The 19,480-nt window shown below is 51.0% G+C and overlaps 1 protein-coding gene across 1 annotated transcript in view; it reads right to left on the bottom strand.

Annotated features, from left to right (window-relative positions):
* Positions 1–18,669, bottom strand: part of HAND1 (heart and neural crest derivatives expressed 1) — a 28,850-nt gene extending 10,181 nt beyond the window's left edge. The window contains exon 1 of the mRNA XM_069653976.1: positions 17,903–18,669. Coding sequence (XP_069510077.1) covers positions 17,903–18,397 — 495 coding nt within the window. The 5' untranslated portion in view covers positions 18,398–18,669. The remainder of the gene's footprint in view (positions 1–17,902) is intronic.
* Positions 18,670–19,480: the final 811 nt, after the last annotated feature.

The following is a 19,480-nucleotide window of genomic DNA, read 5'->3' as shown; positions in this document are numbered from 1 at the left end:
TCTCGCATGCTTTTCTGCTTTCTCACACTCCACACTCCACTCGTGGTATGCATATTCTGACTCACTATTCTGTCTCTTCCCATGCCACCTCCTCTTTTCTCTTACACTTCACTTGGCCTCTGACCATCACTCAGCTGCCTTCTCCAAATCCCATCCTGGACCTCTCCTTTTTCTCCTTCCTCTTCTAACCCCATCGTTTCTTCTTGAAGTTCTCAGTATTCGTCCTTCGAGCACTGCCTCATCCTCTTCTTACCTCTCCTTGCTCCAGGCCGACCGTCTGGATTTCATCTTCTCCCACCCCTTTGATTCTTCTGTCACTGCCTCCCAGTTTCCTCCTCTGGTCATCTTATACTCTGCTCCTGGCGTCTCGCTGGACTCACTTCAATCTACTGACTTGAGGTCGTTTGACATTCCTGGTTCAAGTTCCTCACTTCCTACTCTACTCCTCTCTTCCTTGGAGTTCTCTGCTCCGCCCTCTCTTCATTTTGGGCTTTTTCCCACTTGAGAGCTTTACTCTCCTGCCCGATCTTTGTGTCCCCTCTTAATCCTCCCCAACCATGGCTCCCTTCTGCGCTTCTTTTGATTCGGATCTCCCTCTGTTGTGCAGAAGTGCGCCGGAAAAAAGCGCGCTCTTTTGCTGGCCTTAGCTCACTTTCTTATTAACTTTCCCCATAGTTCTCCCATCTTCCAGCTGCTGCAATCAGTGCTTCTCTGAGGTTATCCTGTCCAGTTCACCTCATCTTCGTCATCTTTTCCAACTTCTGAACCGCATTCTGTCTCCTCCCTCACCCGACCCTCTTTCCCTACTCCTTCCACTACGGATTTTGATTTCCCAGCTCCACTCCTTTCTCCCAACCGCTCCCGCTTTTCCTATGTCTTTGCCCCTCCTGCCATCCCTTTCCCTTTCCTTGCCTCTCGTAAGCTGATACAGCTCTCTTTCGATCCCCCATGCTCACCCCGCTGCTGCTCCCCTCCATCGCTCACCATCCCGCCCGTATCCCTAAAGTTTTTCCCTTAGCTACTCCCATTTCTGACGTCTCTTTAATAATTCCTTCTCTACCTCAGCCGTCCTCCCTCCCCCGACACTTACTTCAAACACATTTTCTTCCAATTCTAAAAAATCCCACTCTTGACCCATCCCATCCGGCTAATTATCGTCTAATCTCACTCCTTCCTTCTCTTTTCAAAATACTCAAAACATGCGGTCTGCACTTACAACCTCCCTTGACCACTGCTCTCTTCTTCCTCTTAAGTCTGGTTTTCATCCTTCACATTCCACAGAAACATTTATCCCCTGTTTTTTTCCCCTGTTTTCCGCTCGTCACTCCAAGTCATTTTCCATCCTCATTCCTCTTGATCTGAACAGTGTTGATCGCTCTCTGCTATTTTCTGCCCTTTCCTCCTTGGGTTTCTCTGGCTCCGTCTTGCAGCAGTTTCAATGTAGCTTATCTGAGTGTGCGTTTTTCGTTTTCTGGGTCCTGACCCCCACCCCTTCTTACTGTGCACCATTCCCTTTGCTCGACTTTTTTGTCCTTCGGTCTTTCCTGTCACTTCAATGCATATTATTCACACATTTGTGCTCTACTGTTACATCTTGTTTGCTGCTGTCTCACATTCATCAGTTAAAAACTTGTTTTAACTCTGTAGAGTTGTTTGGACTGTACAATACATAGGAACATTTTGAGATTTGTGGATATAGATATAGATGTTCTGCTGTCGTTTGAAGTAGTTTCATAGTAAAAGTCTTACCTTGTATTTAAAATATAATAGATGTAAAGATTACTTATAAACATCAGAGTTATGTATTGTGCGACATACTTTGCAGTTGGTTCTCCTGGTAGTACTGAGCGTGCTGCCAGAATGTCAAAGACACATGATAGACCCAGGAGGGATGCCATTTTCCTGCTTAACACTAAGCAGCTTCTGTATTTATGGGACACCTTTACAGCTATGAAACAGTGTGTACCTTTTTTACGTAGGAGAGTCTCTCCTTGTCTGCTTCGTCCCCCTGGGCTCTCAGGGCCCCATTCATGGAAATGATCTCAGAAATCCCACAAAGGCCGCCGCGCGTTGTGCAGGACACTGCACGAAGAAAAAAAAATGCTCACCCTGCATATTCATGGAGTTTACTGCATAAAGTAACCGTATACACAAGTCGTGCCCGGAACGCCCCCGACACGCCCCCCACGCAAAGCAAAAACAGCCAGCTACCTTTGCGTGCTCCCCCCAAGCACGAATACACACACCCTTCAAACAGTATGTGGGGTCCCCCGCAAGCAGGACTGTATTTCAGGGACCCTGCGCAGGGTCCCCCGTAACCGGCACTCCGACAACATGCGTATGATAAATCGTAACATGGATGAAATCTCAAAAAATCTACGTGTGAACCCCTGAAAACCATTCCTGCACCCCGCTACACTGCCTACATGCACCCCTAAGTTGGATCGGAACGCTGGTTGCGCACACGCACCTCGACATCCGACAAGCAAACCCACTTCCTGGCTGCCATTTCTATGCGCAAGTGTACTTACGCCTGCCTTCGGATGACGGTCAGTATGAAGGACTTTTGTGGACATTTCCCAGCCAAGAGGATGGTAATCGAATCCATGAATACATCTTGTGCCACACAATTGTGGGCATAGATATTTTCAGATTGCAAAAAATCCAAAATCCGTCTGTTCGTATTGTTTACGGTATGGAACGGTATGAACCAACCACTCTTGCCAGAAAGGAGTTGAACTGGCTGCCTAAATCAGCCACAATCTCTTTCAAAATGTTGACTCTCTGTCATAAGTGCATCTATGGGGCAGCTCCCAGCTATTTAAAGGAAAGAGTTTCCAAATACCAGCCCACTAGAAATCTTCGCTCAATCTCTGCCAAGCTCCTGAAAGTGGCGAGGACCAAGAGAGTATGTGGAAATGGACGCGCCTTCCCAGTGCTTGTGGCAAAGGCATGGAACAATGTACCTCTAGTGCTCAGAGAAGAAACTAATCATCTGGTTTTTAGAAAATCCTTAAACAATATTGTTTACTTAATCATCGGCCATCCTCCTTCTGCTTATGAGTGAGCGCCTGGATGCCTTAGGGTTTTGGCGCTATATAAATGTTATAACGTAACAACATAACATGCAAGGGACTGCCTGCAGACCGTTCCTTGGCGCACCCACTTTTGCGCAAGTTCTTCCCTCCCCTACCCGGCCCTTTGCGCAAGCCATGCCCACGCTGTTTGGGGTCTCGTGCAAAGCCCTCGACGGCTCGCAGAGATGTACTGAGCCTGTGCGAACTCCACGCAACTCCAGGAAAAGTACAGCGCATTCGATTCCATAATTCGACGAACGCGGATTTGCGCGCAATTTGGTGCTCAAGTACCCTTTTTCCACACAAATAATTCTATGAATTGGGCCCTCGGTCTCTCCCACTGTCCTTTTCCTTACTACTTCTGCTCGCAATCTAGGCATTCTCTTTGACTCTTCTCTTCATTCTGCTCTTCACGGCTCTCGTTCCTGCATCTTCCAACTTTACAATATTCATACAGCTGGATATTTTCTTTTCATGCCATCTCATGCCTTCTCTTTTGTCCTTCCCCATCTGGACTATTGCTCTGCGCTCTTAGTCGGCCTCCCTTCGTGCCAGCTTGCTCCTATAGACTCCAAATGTCATCCTGCCATTCAGGTTGCACCTTGTGTCCATCTCCTTGTCCTTCAGAGCCCCATCTCTGATCTGTTTCTTGGCTCACTTGATCCCGGGTCTTCTTTTCCACTGTCCGTCAGATCCTCTGATCCTCTCCCCGCATTCCTTAAAACCCCTCTGCTGTCTCTTTCGCGGTAGCTTTTAAGTATTGTCTACCACGAATGTTTGCTTTTTTCATGTAATTGCACTGTTACTAAATTGAACATCGCTTTACCGAAGTACTCTACAAATTATTACATACAATATGAATATAATAAATCTGGCGTGTAACACAGTGCATGCGCAGTGCCATTGGAAAACACACCATAGGGTGGACAGGATTTAGAAAAGCGTGTTTTCAATGGGACCTATCCGGCCCTATGTGCAGAGGCATCACTACTGCACAATTGGACTTAGAAAGGGTAGGGCCTGAGCAGGCAGGCCCCACCCCAAATCTTTGAATGCCCACTCAGGAGCTGAACAATAGTGGCTGTGGCGAGATGGAGGTAGTCTGACTCCACCGCGCATGTCGGGAACCAGGAAGATCTCCCTGCTTCCTGTCTGCGTGGTGCATGGGAGCAGGGGGCCTGGAGAGCAGCAGAGAGTCTTCTAGAGCTGGTCGGGAAACAGGTATGGAAAAGCAAAGCATGCTTGTATGTGTGGATGCGTGTGTGTGAGATTGTCGGCTGTGCACGCGTTTGGGCGTGCAAGTGCGCCTATGAATGAGAGTGATGTGTGCATGGTGTGCGTTTGTGTGTGTAAGAAGGCAGTATGAATGTTCTGCCTGCACGAGTGAATGATTGGCAGAGAAGCTGCATGGGTGCATGATTGGTGGGTGAAAATGTGTGATAGCGTGCGAGGCTGGGGCCTGGGAATCAGAGACACTGGAGCATGGATCCTTTCTTACAGTGGCCTAGATTGATTTACTTGCATTCTAGGGCAAAGCAAACGACATGAGTCTTATTGCATGGAAGAGTGATTTGGAGATATACTAGAGCATGTTCTCACTGTGGCATGGTGATTCTTATTACTTGGGGGAGAGAGGAGAGCATTTATGCAGCCAGGAAGGACACGTTTCACTTACTGGGGCATTGCATTTCTGATGTTAAGGGCAAAGCCAACATGATGGGTATCCCTGAACATGCTGGGGGCTTTTGTGAGCCAGCAAGGACATATATTCTTACTGTGGTATGTCTTTTTTTTACAGGCACTACATGCAAAGCCAATGTCAGTGTTCTTACATGGGGGTAGGATGGCACAATTGTGGCAATAGCAAGGATACGTTTTCGAAGTGTGGCATACCGTTTTAACTGCATGTTCTTGCATGGGGATGCTGGCCTTTAGTGGCAGAGCCAGCATGAGCATGAATACTAATACTAAGTATAATTATTAGCATTATGGGGAAAGTAAGCATGGGCAGGTTTTTATGTGGGAATAATGTCATATATTGGTGCAGCCAACATAGACATGCATGGGCACAGTCAGTATGACTGGCATATAGTGACTCGAAGCATCATGGAAATTATCACGGGCACTAGTGGAGATTTGGGCCCTGATTCATGGATTATTTGCGCCAAAAAAAACGGGATTTGTGTGCCATTTTGCCCGCAAATCCCTGTTTAACTAATGGGGATTTGCAGGCAGAATGGCACACAAATCCTTTTTTTTATGGCGCAAAAAATCCATGAATCAGGCCCTAGGAATCTAATGGATGTTTTATGTCCTACCCTACAAAATGAATTCCAAACTGTGTGGCTTTTACCCAATTGTTCACAGAAAGTGTACTGTTAAATGCATCATTTTAACCCATTAGTTCTTGGGTGAGGAACTGTACCGAACCCCTGGTGGTTGGTTCGAAATCCCACATAGTCCACCAAGAACAAACCCCCTTCCCTCTGCGAAATCCCCTTTGGGTGGGACTAACTACATTAGCTCGGGCCCCACTTGTTAAACAATCGGGGGGACGCCTCACTCATCTGGTTTGCCAACTGCAATTCATGCAAAGTGTATGTGCAAGGACAACAGAAGTGCAAGCCACATAAGGACAGGGTGCGTGGCGTGGGCAGGGACATTCCTTGTGTATGCACCTGTGTTACCTCCAATGGTGTTTGCACGGTGCGTGGGCGGGGTCGTTCCTTGTGCATGCACCTGTGTTACCTCCAATGGTGTGTGCACGGTGCGTGGGCGGGGTCGTTCCTTGTGCATGCACCTGTGTTACCTCCAATGGTGTGTGCACGGTGCGTGGGCGGGGTCGTTCCTTGTGCATGCACCTGTGTTACCTCCAATGGTGTGTGCACGGTGCGTGGGCAGGGACGTTCCTTGTGCATGCACCTGTGTTACCTCCAATGGTGTGTGCACGGTGCGTGGGCAGGGTCGTTCCTTGTGCATGCACCTATGTTGCCTCCAATGGTGTGTGCACGGTGCGTGGGCAGGGTCGTTCCTTGTGCATGCACCTGTGTTACCGCCAATGGTGTGTGCACGGTGCGTGGGCAGGGTCGTTCCTTGTGCATGCACCTGTGTTACCGCCAATGGTGTGTGCACGGTGCGTGGGCAGGGTCGTTCCTTGTGCACGCACCTGTGTTACCTCCAATGGTGTGTGCACGGTGCGTGGGCAGGGTCGTTCCTTGTGCACGCACCTGTGTTACCTCCAATGGTGTGTGCACGGTGCGTGGGCAGGGTCGTTCCTTGTGCATGCACCTGTGTTACCGCCAATGGTGTGTGCACGGTGCGTGGGCAGGGTCGTTCCTTGTGCACGCACCTGTGTTACCTCCAATGGTGTGTGCACGGTGCGTGGGCAGGGTCGTTCCTTGTGCATGCACCTGTGTTACCTCCAATGGTGTGTGCACGGTGCGTGGGCAGGGTCGTTCCTTGTGCATGCACCTGTGTTGCCTCCAATGGTGTGTGCACGGTGCATGTGCAGGGGCACCCTTAGTACACACATCAGTGCTCCTCGCAGCACTGTGCAATGCTCGGGTTAACCATGGTACACTGTGTTCAGGAAGATCATATGTGTAAAGTCCTTGTCAATATGTAACTTTAATGTTATTGTAGTAGTTGACTTTCTGCTTCTAAGCACAGCGCCACTTCTGTTCTCTCGATTTGACAGGACGTGATTTTGAAATGCTGTTTTCTTTTTGACGATCGCGTTAAAAGATGATCCTACACGATTGGCATTGATGTCTGGTACATCTGCACGTGTAACGGGAATACTGCATGGCAGGGCACAGCACACCCTCCTCCAATCCCCCAATCCACCCACACACACAGCTCACTCACACACACACGCAGCCGCATTAGCACAACTTCTATATCAATGAAAACTATTCAATGGAAAACATCTACTCATTTTAATAATGAAAGTATATACCAACGTTGGAAATATGAAGGTTATGGACAGACACACTTGTTCAAATGAACTGTTTTCCAAACAGTAAGCGAAGTCCGTTCAAGCACTTATGCAATCTCAGCTTGCAGAATGGAACACAGCCCCAACACTCCCGTTATATATTAGGTAGCTTCCAGCAACGTTGAGGTTACACTGCAAAAACTCAGAACCATCATAATGCCAACCTACGGGTAGCTGTGCAACCTTAACTTCATTCTCCTATCCTCCTCACACATGCCATGGCTCCGTGCCACTGGTGGCGTCTTCTGTGGATGCCATGGCATGTGGGAGGATATGCGGCCATGCGTGCGTATTCATGTCTTCCCTGCTTTTTAACCTGTTGTGGCTGTATTTCTGAAAACCAAATGAAGCTTTTCCCACACACACAAGATCACAGCACTTTTCTAGGATGAGAGCAGTGCACAGGGGGAGGGCACACATCCAAAGGTCTGTTAGGGTTGATGTGTGAGGATGAGAGCAGTGCACAGAGGGAGGGCACACAACCAAAGGTCTGTTCGAGTTGATGTGTGAGGATGGGGCACTGCACAGAGGGAGGGCACACATCCAAAGGTCTGTTACGGTTGATGTGTGAGGATGAGAGCAGTGCACAGAGGGAGGGCACACATCCAAAGGTCTGTTAGAGTTGATGTGTGAGGATGGGGCACTACACAGAGGGAGGGCACACATCCAATGGTCTGTTAGGGTTGATGTGTGAGGATGGGGCAGTGCACAGGGGGAGGGCACAGATCCAAAGGTCTGTTAGGGTTGATGTGTGAGGATGGGGCACTGCACAGAGGGAGGGCTATAGCTACCCACTGTGGCTCACTATAGCTGCTGAGACTATGGGCAGGGTATGGCCGCAGGGCATGCAGTAGTGTGCCTGGAGCCTGCCCTGCAGGAAACTATAGCTGCTGAGACTATATGCAGGGTATGCAGTAGCGTGTCTGGAGCCAGCCCTGTCGCACAGTATAGCTGCTGACACGACGGATAGGGTATGATCGCAGAGCATGCAGTAGCGTGTCTGGAGGCTGCTCTACGGCACACTATAGCTGCTGACACTATGGGCAGGGTATGACCGCAGGGCATGCAGAAGTGTGCCTGGAGGCTGCTCTACGGCACACTATAGCTGCTGACACTGTGGGCAGGGTATGACCGCAGGGCATGCAGTAGCGTGTCTGGAGGCTGCTCTACGGCACACTATAGCTGCTGACACTGTGGGCAGGGTATGACCGCAGGGCATGCAGAAGTGTGCCTGGAGGCTGCTCTACGGCACACTATAGCTGCTGACACTATGGGCAGGGTATGACCGCAGGGCATGCAGAAGTGTGCCTGGAGCCTGCCCTGCAGGAAACTATAGCTGCTGACATGCTGACAAGCTATGGCCCCAGGGCATGACATGTAGTAGGCCCACTGTGGTTGCTCCAGGCTATTACCTGTGGGAAGCGATCCCAAGGACTGTCCCAAGGCCATGACCAGGGCACACTTATATCTTATCCATCTTTGTACCAATCTGCACCGAGCTTGCTAAGCAAGTGTCATGTATCTGCACCGAGCTTGCTAAGCAAGTGTCATGAATCTGCACCGAGCTTGCTAAGCAAGTGTCATGTATGCCAAACACATCTTTTGCCACGTTTGGCGCAGATCTATCCATGGGAACCAAAGTTCTAAGCCCCCCCCCCCCCCCGAAAAAGGGATGCTCCCATGGATTTAGCCGTAACTCCACAGAATTGGGGGTGCCGCTATAGGCTACATCCGCGGGAACGGGGCATTTTACAAAGAGTTAAGTCATTATAAAAAGGCGAAGGACTCAATCCGCAAGTCTGCAACGGTGGGGACATCCATCAAGGTACTGAGTCTGCAAGTCTGCAGCGGTGGGAACATCCATCAAGGTACTGAGTCTGCAAGTCTGCAGCGGTGGGGACATCCATCAAGGTACTGAGTCCTCAAGTCTGCAGCGGGGGGGGGGGGGGACATCCATCAAGGTACTGAGTCCGCAAGTCTGCAGCGGTGGGGACATCCATCAAGGTTCTGAGTCTGCAAGTCTGCAGCGGTGGGGACATCCATCAAGGTACTGAGTCCTCAAGTCTGCAGGGGGGGGGGGGGACATCCATCAAGGTTCTGAGTCCGCAAGTCTGCAGCGGTGGGGACATCCATCAAGGTTCTGAGTCCGCAAGTCTGCAGCGGTGGGGACATCCATCAAGGTTCTGAGTCCGCAACATCCTGGGCCAAATGAGGCGCCACAGTACAAGTTACACCGTAGCTCACTACAGAACAACTTCACAGTCAGAAGGTAGCGTTGTTAGTGTGTGTGTGGGCGTGACCTGAGGCTGTGCGGTGTACGTTGTGTTCGGAGGGGTGGGGTTCTGTGTTCGTGTGCATATTCCTTAAGATCGTATACTTTGTTTGTTACATATTCGTTCACAGCGCATTTGCGCGCGCGCGGATTCCGAGCGTATTACCTGTTCTTGGCCAGATCCTGCGCATATGACGTGTGCTTAGTTGCACTACAATCGTATATTATGACCAATCGCACATTCCAAGCGTAAGCTGTGCGGCGTGGATGGCTGGCTGTTCGTGTGGCAGACGTTTGGGGGCGGGGGTGTGTGCATGGGATGCGCTTCAGTGCATGCTTTGTCGTCTGGGGTGTAGTGTCTGTGCGTGTTGTGCTTGGTGGCGCACTCCAAGCGTGTATTAAGATCATACACACACACGTTCCAAGCATCGTGTCGGGAGTTGTGTGCATGGATGCGCATGCGTGATGCACCGACTTGCATATTTCTTTGCACCCTGGGCCTGTTGCTCAGGGCAGAACCAGAGATGCACCTTTTGAGATTTCAAAAGGTAAAGCTCGATTTTGCCAGGTCTGATGCTTTACATTTCTTGCAACACGCGCTAGTAGTTCCAGGTGAGGCCCCGAGGGCGGGGGATGGGGGGGAGGGGAGGTACCAAAAACCTCGGAAAAGGCGAATCATTGTGAGATATGCAGCACCCCTGAAGCCTGTTTCTTTGGGCCCATGATGCACAACACAGAGCATTAAGACGTTTTTCAGACTATTGTTAGTTAATTCGACATGGCCACGAAAATTCACCAAATTGGGCACGCGTGTTTGACGTTGACCCGCCTTTTCGTTTTACCAAAAGTTACAGCAAAACAACAATTTCACGGTTTCCTAGTCAGTGTTGTGTAACCTTCCCCATGCATATCTAGTTTACAAGACACCTGCCATAATTGATAGTATAAAACCCGTTCACTTAATTAACAAGTTTTAAATTATGCATGCAGCCAACCATCATTTACTGTGTTGCAATTCATGAAATCCTCTAAGATTCATAATTTATTGTTCATTCATTACAAGATACCAGTTCTCTTATTTATCTAACTCCTTAGTTCAGGAACCGAAATATGAACATCTTAATATTTAAAAAAAACGTCCTCACAATGCCATCCCAAAATTCAGCAAGTGCTGTATTCGGGCCAGCTTGCGTCGCTGCCATAGGTTTAGTGCTAAGCTGCTCCTTCCTGACGCAACGCCAAGGACGGCGTTCCATGCGCGTTCCGTCTACGGGCTGCCAGCCTGGGACATAGCCCGTGGGACCCTGCGGATGACAGGAAGGGCGACTTCTTTCAATGTTAGCCTATGCCCTTCCTGACGTAGGGCCAAGGACGGTGTTCCATGCGCGTTCCGTCTAAGGGCTGCCAGCCTGGGACATTCCACACACACAGGGTTTTAGCCCGTGGGACCCTGCGGATGACAGGAAGGACGACTTGTTTCAATGTTGGCCTATGCCCTTCCTGACGTAGGGCCAAGGACGGCGTTCCATGCGCGTTCCGTCTAAGGGCTGTCAGCCTGGAACATTCCACACACACAGGGTTTTAGCCCGTGGGACCCTGCGGATGACAGGAAGGACGACTTGTTTCAATGTTAGCCTATGCCCTTCCTGACGTAGGGCCAAGGACGGCGTTCCATGCGCGTTCCGTCTAAGGGCTGCCAGCCTGGAACATTCCACACACACAGGGTTTTAGCCCGTGGGACCCTGCGGATGACAGGAAGGGCGACTTCTTTCAATGTTAACCTATGCCCAAGGACGGTGTTCCATGCGCGTTCCGTCTACGGGCTGCCAGCCTGGAACATTCCACACACACAGGTTTTAGCCCGTGCGTCCCCGCGAATGACAGGAAGGACGACTTCTTTCAATGCTAGACCCGACTCCCAAGATCTGTAGGGGTTCCCGCTGCTAACCAACGGGCTGACAAGCAGGGTTGCCAGGGAAATATACATGGGAGAAGATAAGGGGCCCGATCACAAACATGTTTTCAATGGGACTTTCCTATGTGTTAAAACATGTTTGTAAATCAGGCCGATATCTTTAATCTTCCCTAGCCAGGGCTAGCTTTGCGCTTTTCTTTTTGCAGTGGCCCCCCACAGCCCCCTTCCCCCCATCCCAGAGGTTCGCATTTTCTCTGGGGGCGGGCTCCATTTATATTCCTAGAAATTCGATTCCTCTAAAGACTGGTCTAGAGGTCTGTTATATAACTCCACAGTTGATGATTTGCATTCACTGGGAACCCTTTTTATTTCTAAAGTGCCAACTAGCTCGAGAACCAGCAGCGTCTCTGTTCTCTGTGGAGGGCAGGGTGGGGGAACCTGGCGTCTTCATTACATTTAGAAACCTCCTTTCGTTGCTAGTCAGGGGCAGTGTTTGGGGGTGTTGTGCTTGTGGGGTGTTCATCGTCTGTAACAGAAGAAGCCGTGCAGTGTGTTTACAACACATAGCTCCAGTGCATTTTCAATTGTAATCTGACTTTGTAAAATATGTGTTTCTTTTTCTATAGATAATAGAAGTGTGCTTCACCTTAACTCACACTACACCGCTTTAAGCATTGCATGGAAGGGAACCCCCTACTGTTCTAAAGTAGTGTTGCAGTGCGGCTTAATGTCACATTTGTGGAGCGGGTTTCTTAGTATTAGGGAAATCGCTCATTTGGGCTCTGATTTACAAAGCATTTTTGTAAATCAGGTCCTTGGACTGATTGTCTCGTGTGTGTGTGTGTGTTTATTCTTGCTTTAACTGCATTTCAGCCGTTTTTACAAGTGCGTTCCCTCGGAATGTTTCAAGAAAGAACCGTCTTCAAAATAATGTGCAATGATTAAATGTAAGAGTCTCTTTAGCTAATTTTGAGCATGTTATCCGTGCTTCTGTACATACCAAGTATACCGGGTGTGCATATTGTTTGCATATTTTAACATTCTGAGCGTATTTCAACCATACTGATTGCGTATACTGAGTAATGGGTACACATTTTTCGTGCGTGCAGTGTGCTTGTGCGCACTCAGCGCATGTCTCCTGCGCTTCGGCAGTAATGCGTATGCATTGCGCCCGTAGGTCGTACTTCCATGCATTACTCCTGTGATGTATTGTGATGTATGACACTTTGTGTGCAGTGCATTTTGTCTCCGATGTGTCTGGATATTGTGCTGACGTGCGGGCGTGTTTCGTGTATCACCACGATTATGTTTGTGCATACTCTGCATGTCCTCTCCGTGTGAGCAACGTTCGTGTATGTTGTGTACTCAAGGGAGAGTCACGAGCATTGCCGTGGGTATTGTCTAAAATGGATACAGTGCTGGTCCTTGGGCCGGATTTTCCCGGATCCGAGATCCGTCTCTCCGAGTCACGGATCCGGGAAACCTATGTGTGCCCGTTAACGCGATCAATCTGGTTTTGTTGCCACGTCCCGGATTCGAACTCGGATCCTCGGGACCACGGACGCGTAATTTAGCCACTGCACTACTCGAACGTCGAGTAAAATAGAGCCCCTCGGAATATTAGTCTCAGGATTCTGCAGAGTTTATTAAAGGGACCCTACCCTACCTACATTTAAAAGATGTGCCCTTTTCTGATTTGCTGGCAACATTATACAAAACGCCCGTCCTTAGTTTAACTATCTATTAATCTCTTGAAAAGTAAATGTATATTCATTGTGGGTGGCCGGGAAAAATTCCCTGAGTTTCCCATCCCCTAAATGACAGCCCCTGCCCTACTAACCCCCCACCCGTGCCTGTGGCTGGTGGGATCCCCCAGTTAATAATGTCCATTTCCAGCCCTGGTTCTATATGCGCTTCATCTATAAATACGCACACCAGTGCTTATATTATGCAAGCATGTTGGGACTTTAAAGGTGACTCTCACGCGGTTGTGCATGCACCAGTTCCATTTAAAGGCTAGAATTTGCTGGGATGGACGTGTGCCCTAAACGTTTTTTTGTAGTTTTATGGAAAACCGAAAGCAAAAAACGTCTAGTTGTTCAACGTTTATTCAAGCTGCAAATGTTCGTGAAACATCAGCAGGTTTGGTTGGCCCGTGTGTTTGGAGCTGGCCAGATCAGCTGTCTGCCATGCTAGGTGACTTTCATGCACGACAACACTACTTCCGCCGGAGGCAAACGCGTTCTCAAGAATCACGCGTGAAGTATCGCGTAGCATTGGGCTCTACCGTGGCATGTCTAGAGAACCCCCTTGACCGGGGGGGGTACAGAGGCTTTCGCTTGCAATCCAGAACACTCCTGTACTAGGAACTCATGGGCACTGCGGCGCCTTGGCGACCGCAGCCATGCCAGCCTTCGCCCATGGCGTTAAGCGCTCGGTTCAGAGTTCCGTGTGAGTCTCTGCAGAGGGAGATCGTGAAAATGAGACCCCTATTACTGCAGCGCTTAGAAGTGGGAAGAAGCAGCGCTGCGCTTTACGGAAGCATTCGCTGTATGAGGTTGAACAGTACCTTCCTTGACGGAGGGTCCAGTTCATCGTGGGTTGTGGAAACCACGGTGGGATGGAGGGGGGAGGGGGGGTAGAGTGGGGGATGGGGGCTACCAATACACTGGGGAGCCATGAGAGAGAGAATACATGACGGGCAACCGAATATTATGGTCCATTTATGGCATGGGATGGGTGACCCAAAAAACAGAGCTAAAAGCCTAGTGGTTGGCAAGTAAGAATAGAAAGTAAACATTATCAGGGGCCAATTCATGGAATATTTGCCCGGTTCCAAGTGAATTTGCTCTGCTGAAAAGTGTTTCTGCACTGCCGACACAAACCCTGATCGTGCCAAGTGTATTTTTGCAATGCAAAGTCCGGGCAAAGTCAGCGCCTTGTCATTTTTGCAGTTCAAAATGACTTCTCTGGACTTAATACATTTTGCAGTTGTGTCGGCAGTGCAAAGTCACTTTTCAGAAATTCAAATTCACTTTGAACCAGGCAAATATTCCGTGAATCGGCCCCTAAGTGTTACCTTCCAATGCCCTGTTCTGCTTAATTATAGCTTCTGTATAAAACCTCACAAAATCACACACACGAAAAATGCATTTCCTCCTGAACAGTAACTAAAAGGGGATTCACAAATTAAACCATATGCACAAAGTTCTGGTACCTGCCACGTGCTGCCCCCGGGCCCCCTCCTCTTGGAAACCGACCGCCGCAATGTAGTGTTATTTGTACAACTATTTACAATAGGTTAACGTTGCGTGTGCACAATGGCACGTTCTAAAGAAGCGTGCGCTGCCATTGCTTTTACCGTGCACCACCTCAAGAGGAATGCGCAGTTTGCAAACAGTAACCCTTCCTGTTTCGGCCACAGGCCGAGGGGACTCTGGGAATTCTGGCGCCTCGTCATGGAGTGCACGCCGTTTCCCGGCAGTGACCCGTGCACTCCTGTTTGCAAACACTTTGGGCCTCATTTATTCAATGTTTATCGCGGTGCAAAAACAAACACCCCGATTTGCAGAACACTTTGCACTGAAAAGGTACTCTTTGCACCGTGAATTGGGCCCTTGTAGCCCAGTGCAAAGGGTGGTTTTTCAGTTCTGTAAATCAGGGTGTTTCTTGGCAGTGCAAAATCACTTTGCACCAGGCCAAACATTCTGTAAATCAGGCCGCCTGCCTACTCTAGAATTTTGCACAACAACCTCTCAGCATTACATGGGGCATCACTGTATACACGCGTGCCCTTCTACCAGCTCCTGTGGCAAGCGGGCAGTGGTTAGCCCCCTCCCGTCAGTAAACACATGCAACCGCCCGGGTCATTTCAGTTGCACGGGGGCGGTGTGTGAAAGTCCATTCCGTGTCCTCTCCCGGAGGAGAGTGCTCCGCCTGGGTGTCTGCCTTTCTGGTCAGACATAAGACATCTCGCCCTTAGCCCCCCAACTTGCCAACGGCCCCAAGGTCGGTCTCTCAGACACACTACACTTCGGGGTGTTCGCAAGAGAGAACGAGGCCCAGGGCCGTGCTGCACCGCGAGCGCTGGACCGCGCTGGCCCCGCGCCGCAGTGCAAATTAAAGTGCTCCCCCACCCCCCCCCCCCCCCCACGGCTGAGAAAAGCCAGGCCCTGCAAATGGAAGAGTCGCCTTTTTTTCTTCCCCTTTCAGGAACAGACATGGAAAATGTTCCTATGTCATGGAAACTGGACTCGGCCTAAAAGTGGAAACGTGGAGACGTGAACACCATTATTTCAGAGTAGGCTAATTAATAGAATAACAACAAATACATCTAATAACAATTTCTACCTACATGTAAATAAATAAACAAAGCAACTGGGGAGGGGCGGCAAATTAAAATGTGCATTACTCTGCATTGCACATAATTAAAATACAATGCTTACTTCCCTCAAAAACATGAATTTGAAGTGTATGAAGGGATTAAAGCACTGTTTGAGCGGAGTAAAATGGACCAGTGCAATAAACTGGCAGCCGCCTGTTCCATGAAACAAATAAAATAGTTTGGGAAAAAGAACCTTATTTTTCATATTAATTTAGGAGGAGAGGGTAAAGGGGCGGGGCGTAGGAAACTTTATAAGACCGTCCCCTTTGGGGACTCGGGCCGTGCCAGGAAACGATATATTTCTGTTTGAAATGCCCTCATTACCCGCTTTGATATCTTGGTGCACATTTTAATGGCCTGGCTGTAATGTCTCCCCAAAGCGCTGTTATTTTTTTTTCCTTGGCACACGTTCACATTTTCTTCGAAATTCAAGCGGAACCCAGCAAATAAAACGGAGACTTCTGAGGTGAAATCGCGACATAAGAGCCGCGGCTCCTTGCGGCCCGCGACAGGGGCGCGTGTTGAGCGGCATGTTAATGGCGGGGCAGAGCAGATGGTGGGCATTGGAAACATGGGCAATTAGCGGGATTTAAGGCCCTCTGCTTCGAGGCAGAGCCGCCCGTTTTATGTATGTGATAAATGAGGAGTGACGTAGCCCCTGGATGGAGCAGCGACGTCACGTAACCGAGTTATCTCTTTCTGGAAAGATGTGTAATTGGTTTGCGAGTGCCCCCTCTCGGGTCCAGATGCCCCTGCGCCTGCAGGGCTGGAGACCCCTCGCCGATGAATGTGGGCTGATTACGGGGAATGGGCCTTCCTGCCCCCGGGCCCGGGCTGCAGAGGCGCCGAGGATCTGGGCTGTGTGCGAGGGCCCGCCAGGAGCCCGGGAAAGGCAGGCCCCTGGCCCTAGTCACGCACACGGCGCTGCTGCTGCACCGTGCAGGCTTTCGGCATCGTGCTGCGCGTGCCGCCGCAGTGCCATTTCCTGGGCTTTCTTGTCCCGTTCATTGGCTATACCCGCCCGCACTGCACTGAGCAAGGCCGCTCTTCTAGTAGTTATTATTCGGCAATTCTATTGAAAGTCAGAGTACTCTCTCTCATAATAATGCCATCGTGCGTCACTAACGTGCTTTCAATATTATATTCGCCTATTTTCCACTGGTATCGTGTGCCGTTATTTTGCACTGGCTCCTTTTCTTATAATATCCGCTGATTTTGCACGCCGTGTGTTCCTTTACTATAATTGCACTACTTTGCACGGCTGCGCTTTCCTAAAACATGTCTCCGAGACGGCCGTGTCCGATTATTCTGTATGTTCCGTTATCCTGCCCTGCACGGATTTCTTGAACCAATCGGTTCTTGGGAACTCCTGTGTGTGTGTGTGTGTGTGTGATGTACACGCTTCTCTGTCCATCTCTGGGCGCTGTACAGCTCTCGGGCACCCACACATACTCGGAGCGTTCCCCGCATCCTTGCTCGCCTCAGTCGGCTGTTGCTGGCCCAGGTCTACTTTTGAACTTGGCCTTGAAGCTCAGGGCTCCCAGTCCTGCGCTAGGGTCGGCCTATGGGGGAAGGGCTTGGGGGCAGTTCTAATGACAGCGCACTGATCATACTGAGTAAAGATGCAATTTCAAATATATATATGCACGGTTTGGCTCAAAGGACCCGTGAATGCACGCCCGGGTCTCACCTAAGCCGCTTCTGATGTCACGTCGCATATCGTGGCTTCCCCCCGTTTGCCGGGTGTTTTTTTTTAGTTTTGTTTTAGTTTTTTTGGCTTTTGCTAGAGTGCCCCTCGTTCCCCCCCAGCCTTCTTATCGAGGCCCCTCTCTGTCCATGTTCTTCCAGCGCTCTCTTACACGGCGTGGGTTTTGGACCCTAGGGCCTGAGTCTACCGGCCTAGGGCCTTCCTAAGGGAAGAGTTCGGTTAGAGTTTGGATTGCTGTCTCAGGCCTGCCGATGGTGGCTGCCATTAGGTTCTTGTGGGTGCTGCCTCTCCCGTCCCCTCTCTCACTCCTAGAGACCCCCCCTCGTTTCTCATGGTTTGGGATCAGAGGGTGGTGGTGATTAGGGGTGCCCTCCCAGTTTCTTGCCGTCTCCACCCCTCTCCCCCCCTTTCTCACACTCCATCTTGAAGCCGGAGGCTACCCACCCCAGGGCTTCGGGGCTCAGGCTGGGTGTCAGGGCCGGGGGTTGGGAAGAAGAGGGTGGAGGGTGGTGTTACGCTACGGGTTCGCATCTCCTGGCGTGCTCTTACCGGCTCTCCTTTCCGCTTCTTCTCCCGGCTCTCGCCCTTCTTCAGCTCGGCCCGGAAGCCCTCGGCCTCCTCGGGCTGGCTGTCGCGGGCCAGGACCTCCATCAGGTAGCCGATGTAGCTGGTGGCCAGGCGCAGGGTCTTGATCTTGGAGAGCTTGGTGTCGGCGGGCACGTTCGGGATGCAGTCCCGGAGCTCCGCGAACGCGCTGTTGATGCTCTCTGTCCTCCGGCGCTCCTTCTTCGGGGGTCCCGGGCCGCCTTTGCGTCGCCCCAGCCGTCCCGCTAGTGCCTCCAGCCTACCAGAGCCCGCAGCAGGCCCTGGAGGCCCGTAGTCCGGGCTATAGGTCGGTGGGTTCCCAAATTCCGGAGACATGTCCGCAGAGTTAAGCAGCCAGCTCTGGAAGTACGGCCGCTCCTGGGGGCACCTCGGGGGGAAGAGAAAGGGGTCGTGCATCATGTGCGGGTGCGGCTGGTGGTACCCCCCGACCAGGTTCATGGCCGGATTGACAGCCACCGGTCCGCCGAAATCACAGAGGTGGGGGCGACCCCTGTCTGTCCCGGACGTGTCGGTGGGGCCCTCTAGCAGTTCTCCATCTGCCCTTAGCAGCTCTCCTCGCAGGCCCCTGACCGCCTCCACAGATGGCCTCCTGAAAGGGCTCTTGCAAACTGAGCGGCGTCTCCCACAGAGATGCAGCGGGGCCACGATACTGCGGCAGACTCTCCGGAAACGGGAAATCACGGGAGCAGCCCAAGGTCCAAAAGTGAGACTCGGGGGAAAGTGATTAACCCCTCAGGCCCCGCCACCCACCCTTATATAGCTCTGGCCCGGGCGAAGCAGGCGGCAGCCTCGGCCAATGAGGAACGCGACCCGTGACAGCTGTAGGAGGCGGGGGCAAGGAGGGGTCGCCCCGCCTGGGCCCGTTACTTTCCTCTTCTGAAGGCTGCTATCTGCCAGGGAGATGCACACATCTGCGAATGAAGGCTTTCACCTCAGGGCCATATTGAGGGCGTATGGACCGGGAAGGATGGGATTGGGCGCAGCTTCATTTTGAGGGCTTTGATCTACCGGGCTGATGGGGTAATTTCGGAGCGCCTTCTGCAGGGGCTGAGCTGAGAAGGTGGCACTTTGCTGCAGGGCTGTGTATGTGCGTGGCGAGAGAGTGACTGGGAGGGGCGGGGGGTTTGCTTTGAGGAGGCGTTTAGCAGGGAAGGTGTTAATCTTTGAGGTGCCCTTTCTGCAGGGTTGATGAGGGGACCGGTCTTTGGAAGGTGGCAAGGGGGGGGGGGGGGGGGCTAGAGGTCCGTTCTGCAGAATGAGTGGGATTTGAGGGCTGCTTATCTCAGGGCTGATGAGGCCACATACAGGGGTTCCCAAACTGGGGACCCACGCCGCGCTCCCTACGGGTTTGGATTATGCAGCGAGGACATGGCCATGGGGCTCGAGGAATATTTTTTTTGTGGTTTTGAGGGGTTTCCAAAAGTCCTCTGGGCATGGCCGGGAAAGGGGGGTTCGAGTAGCCACCTTTGCAAGTATGGAGTTAGAAGGGCGTCCCCATAAGCCGGCGAGAGGGGGGCCTGC

This window comes from Ambystoma mexicanum, chromosome 3q, assembly GCF_040938575.1.
Source record: "Ambystoma mexicanum isolate Mex_15411 chromosome 3q, UKY_AmexF1_1, whole genome shotgun sequence".
Lineage (NCBI taxonomy): Eukaryota > Metazoa > Chordata > Amphibia > Caudata > Ambystomatidae > Ambystoma > Ambystoma mexicanum.
The sequence above is the reverse complement of the archived record's forward strand: the minus strand, read 5'-3'. Positions and strand labels throughout refer to the sequence as shown.